The sequence below is a fragment of the Olea europaea genome, unplaced genomic scaffold (genome assembly GCF_002742605.1).
Source record: "Olea europaea var. sylvestris unplaced genomic scaffold, O_europaea_v1 scaffold1465, whole genome shotgun sequence".
Lineage (NCBI taxonomy): Eukaryota > Viridiplantae > Streptophyta > Magnoliopsida > Lamiales > Oleaceae > Olea > Olea europaea.
The window spans coordinates 65,726-71,122 of NW_019232203.1; the positions used below are offsets into that span (position 1 = coordinate 65,726).

The following is a 5,397-nucleotide window of genomic DNA, read 5'->3' on the forward strand; positions in this document are numbered from 1 at the left end:
TTGATGGCTATTTTGATTGTGTTTAGTTTCATTAGTATGTTTTTAATTTAATTAAATTACTTTGTTTCGGTTAAATTTTTTACGTTATCACTGTTTATGAAAATGACAAACTATCATCAACTAGAAGAAATAATATTAAATTTCTTCTGATTTTCTTTTAGGCAAATAGGGATTCATTTGGCAGTTTGAAACTAATCACTTGCTCACTATTGCCATCATTTTTCAAGAATGCCTCATATGTCTCTATGTTGTACCTTTTCCACTACCTTCCATTGTGGGCCAAACAAAAGATCATCCATATATATCCCAAAAACAGTGTCAAAAATTTGATCGTTTGATTTTTCGTAAGTGGATGAGATCGTAATCAAGTAATATAGTAAATAGAGTTCCAAACCTACAAAGACTATGTGTTTGATCATGTTAAAATTAAATATAACTTTAATCGAATAGCAAACAAATTACTGTGATTTTTTCTAACTAATCCCCTAATTATTAATTAAACTAGTGAAAGCGAGTAAACTTTTTTTTTTTTTTTTAAATTTGTGAGATGCATTGTTAAGATGTAGAATCTCTCTTGTTATTCCACTTTTTAGTGTAACAATTAAAGTTAGAATTTGAAATCATTCATGTTGATCAATGTTTTTAATTTAATTGAAAGCTTCTTGATAGCGATCAAATATATCCCCCTCATATGACCCTTTTATCTCTCGATGAAAAATACAAACCTAATAAATGCATTAATAAGTTCTAGAATACCTATTAAAACTATATAAAGCACAGAGATATATTTTTATCATCTATCGAACCTTACAATATTTATTATATTATGCTTAAACCCTAAAATTTTTCTTGATAACAATAAAATTTACTATCAATTTAATTGGTGATCAAACAATTCAAAAGAACGATATTAAAAATAATAAACATCCGCAAATAAAACCAAGATAATTAATTAAAAACTAAAAATAGCATAACAATGGTTCATCTCATCTCAGCAATATATAAAACTAGCTTAACATATTCAAATTACAAGAAATCATATTTGAGTGAAAATACATAACCCGAATTTTTGATAAATTGAGAAGATGAAGATGAATCTTGAATCTCTTCAATGGTTTCTTGATTAATCTCCACTTGCTCATTCTCTTCTTTGCTCAAAAATCAAGTTTGAATCTTCGCTTGATTGAATTCTTGCAAGTCCCCTTCAATTCTCTTACAAAAACTATGAATTTTCCTCCGTTGATGAATATTGGAGTATATATGTATATGAGAGGTTTAGGAGAGATCTTTTAATATATTCTACATTTAGGTATTTGTAGGAGTCAAAAATTTGTTGAAAATTACGTTCAAATTGGTTTGCAAAAGAGTTCCAATCGAATAAAGCATTCGCATGAGCATGTTTTTATATCTGCACAGTAGTCAGTATTTTGATCATAACTTTCTCTCCCAATATCTTATTGAAGGGATTCAAATTGCGATAGACACCTGACTCAAAGGGCTACAACTTTTCTAGGGATAGAAATTTTCCAATTCAGATGTTTACTATGACAAAAATGGGTCTCAATTTTTGATTAAAAATCTGGAAGATATATTGTGTAATTGAAAATTAATTTATGACAATATTCTGATCACAATACATTCCTTACTTCTAGTTGCATCCAAGTGGCTTTTAGCAATTTGGTCCTCAAACGTTGTACCATTTTTCACATCTTTCTTTCAATTCATTTCCAATAATTAAGTTTTACCTAATAAACGAAATATACAATATATTAGACTATAATTGCTTAAAAGAACTATTAAATATCTATAGTTTTAAGTTCAAAGAGGTGTATAAAATACACTTATCAATTGTTATTGCAATAAAGGTTTGGATAATTTTGCTCTTTCTTCTAGATCAAGATTTTGAAATAATATTACATTTTTAATATTCTTTTTTGTTTTCCCTAGCTTGGGCTACAAAATAACTCGTTGGGCGATCAAAAACCCCGATTCAAGTAAAAGATATTTTCTAATTTTTGTATGTCCTATCCAAGTTGAGAAGTAACTCTTGGCCCTGTTTGTTTTCCATTTTTGAAAGAATAAGAATGAAAAATATAGTCATTACGGGATACACTCAAGAGATAGAAAGTCAAAAATAGTAGTTTGATGTAATGGATAACGGTCATATTTTTCATTTTTATGGTCAAAGAATGAGAATCAAATGAGGGCTTAATTTCTAAATTGTTAAATTAAAAAAAAAAAAAAAATCTTATGCCAACCAACGAAGGCCGTCTATAAGCTTGACCGTGGAAAATTGAAACTTTGCTAATTTATTAAAGCAATCAACCTCACAAAATTAATTTTAGTTCCGTAATTATAAACCACAAATAAAGTAAATTGAGAGATTGTGGTTTATTATATCTCAATAACTGATCCATCTTAAAAATTATTTGTGAATGATGTATTATGGAATAATGATTGATGTTAAATTGTTTGGTTAAAAAGGAAGATTTTTTTTTTTATTTATGTGTAATATTATAATGAAGAATGTAGAATGCTAGGCAAATAAAGCCTAAATTGTGCACTATAAATCTTGAAAAGTATGTCTCGAAATTAATCATGATTAGTCATTAGTGAAAGTCACAACGTTTTCCAATCAGATTCTGGATGGGGAATAGTTAAAACTAAAGGGTAATAGTAAAATTTAGGGTCAGTTTGATTGCAAAGATAAAATTGAATTGAATTGAATTAAAAACGAATTTCAGAGAATTGAATTGATGAAAAAATTGATTTTCTGGAAATTGTAAATTATTGTGTTTGATTAGTATAATTTTCCACATGAAAAATGTTAAAATAAAAGTATTTTTTGGTGTTCGTTTGACTTTATTTTATATGAAAATTGTCAATTAAAGGGATATAATTTATTTGTATTGGGGATGAAGTTTATTTCCATTGCCAAAAAATAAAAATAAAAAAGCAAGAAAATCATCTATCTTTTGATGTTTGTTTGACTTTGTTTTACTTGAAAATTGTCAATTAAAGGGAAATTTTTTTTTACAATAATTCTTAAAATTTGTTTCCATTACCAACACAAAATCAAAATCAAAAAAAATAAACAAAATGCTACAATAACATGGAATTCCAATTTGATTTTCCTTAAAAATCAAGAAAATATCAATTTCCAAGACAAGCAAGAAAAGGTAATTCCATGAAAATAAAACCTTATCAAATACCATAAAGTTGAAAAATAGAATTATGAGAAAAAAACCACGTATCAAACACTACGTAAAGTGATTTGGCCGCTACTGATGAGAATTACTAAAATAATAATAATAACACAGCTCACACAAAAGAGCCCTCTAATCGTTAATCGCACCATATATGTGCTAGTAAACAACTTCCAACTAATTTTGGTCAATGGTCTTGGAATTGAACATTTCATTAGCCCAATATCTAAGACTACGGGATCTAAAGACTTTGGATCAAATTTTAATTCTAATGATTCAAGAACATTGAAGAAAGTTTGTTGAAATTTCTAGTGTCATTCAAATTTAATGTGGGAAAAGCTTTGAAGCAAAATATAGTTCTTTTTTTCTTTTTCTTTTTTTTCTTTTTTTTTCCTTTGACTAACCATTACTGGGACTTGATATAGAATGAAATATAACCAATAAGACAAGACAAGACAAGTCGAACAAAATGCATGAAAATTTTAGATGAGTACTAATGGTCATGATCGTGAGTAATATTGAAATTTGAGTAACTTTATTCGTTATTGTACTTATTTATTAGCATGTCGAATCAACCCTTGACCCAGCTAGAAAAAAATAAACAAATTTTGTTTTATTTATCTTTCAAGGTAACAAATAGATTTACAATGCTAATCCCATATTTGACCTCCTCAAGCTACTATATATAAGATCTATGTTGATTCTTTTAGGACATTTTAATCTAGACAAGAGAAAGAATTCCAAATAAGCGAAGCTTGACTAGCCTGGTTTGGCTGACCATAGTACAACCTTCTAGTAAAATATGCCTCTCGATTTGTTATGAGTTACACAAGGTTTTCAACATGCTCCTCACAAGTAGATTGAAAATCATCTTTTTAATTAAACGCCAAAATATATAAGAGTTTTTTTTTTTTTTTTTTTTTGGGGGGGACGTGGGTAACAATGAGATTTTCAGATGATATTCTTGAGGGATAAACTCAAATAGGCTAATTACCGAAATTTAGATCAACATATAAGAATTTGGATCACTCCTCTTAATAAGGATGGCATTTTAAAATAGAACTCAACTCTTAATAATATTTTTATTTAGTCAACATACCACTTCGTCTAAAATGTATCTTGAATGAGCTTGAATATGATCAGAATGGCGTTTACAAACTCAAGCTTAAAGGAAGTATAATGTAAGTTTCTTTATATAAATAACCTTAGCCAAATTACATTTAAAACTCTTACTGACCCTTTGGCAGACATGCGTTAATAAGATTGCAAAAGAGTAAAAGTTCTAGGGAGGCTTTTGTAGTTACCAAAACCATGAAAATGGATCCCTAGAAAAAGATAAAAAGAAAATGAAATGCCCTTATCCTTAGTGGATAGTAGTGTTTGTTAGGTCTGCCTTCGAACTAAAGTCAGAAAGCAACTTGATATGTAGTCGACAGATGAAGAAGAAGAGGACTGGTAAATCTGGCTTGAAGGCTTGATTACTTTTTCTTGATCATATGTAAAGGTATAATGCCCTGATATCAGCAGAATTTGAGCTCAATCCTACTGATCTTTCCTATCACAACCAAGAAGTTCTTCCAACAACTTGTCATCCAAGTACTCGAATTCGAACACTTGTCTTCCACGTTCATCTCTCTGACCCTGCATTGAACCTGAAGAAGACGAGGCGAAATGTGATGAGCTAATAGGCATGTTGTACTCTTCGGGGAAGTTAAGGATTGCCAAATGACCCCTCATGGTATATGCTGCCTTGTCATAAGCTCTGGCCGCCTCCTCCGCTGTGTTAAAAGTACCTAGCCAAACTCGGGCTCCTTGCCTGTCTGAGTCGCGTATCTCAGCAGCGTACTTCCCCCACGGCCGCTTCCGAACGCCTCTATACTTAACCTCTCTGGCATCCTTCGGACTTTCCTTCTCTCTGTTACTAGGTTGTTCGTCCATGGTTACGGTTTTTCAGAGTGATATTATGGGCATTTATATGTAATGGAAAAGTTAAATAGACAGCATGGTTTGACAAAAAGAAGGGTCCAAAATTTTCCACGTGGGATATTGAGTGGTAGAGAATTGTTGCCACGTGGATAGAATTTTCCATGTTGACCAAATTTTGTATTCAATGTATCTGACTGGTCAATGTGGTGGCTTTGGAACTATCTTTACTTTTGCTTTGGTTCTGTCCTCAATTTTTATGTCATGT

The 5,397-nt window shown here is 30.3% G+C and overlaps 1 protein-coding gene across 1 annotated transcript; it reads right to left on the bottom strand.

The window, feature by feature from the left end:
- Nucleotides 1-4,371: 4,371 nt before the first annotated feature.
- On the bottom strand, nucleotides 4,372-5,150 carry LOC111376163 (ethylene-responsive transcription factor ERF095-like). Its single transcript, XM_022999104.1, has one exon. It carries the CDS (start codon nucleotides 5,142-5,144, stop codon nucleotides 4,749-4,751), a length of 396 nt encoding a protein of 131 aa, XP_022854872.1. The 5' UTR covers nucleotides 5,145-5,150; the 3' UTR covers nucleotides 4,372-4,748.
- Nucleotides 5,151-5,397: the final 247 nt, after the last annotated feature.

Coding starts and splice junctions, on each gene's coding strand:
- LOC111376163 (XM_022999104.1), bottom strand. CDS start 5,144: ATGGACGAACAACCTAGTAACAGAGAGAAGGAAAGTCCGAAGGATGCC.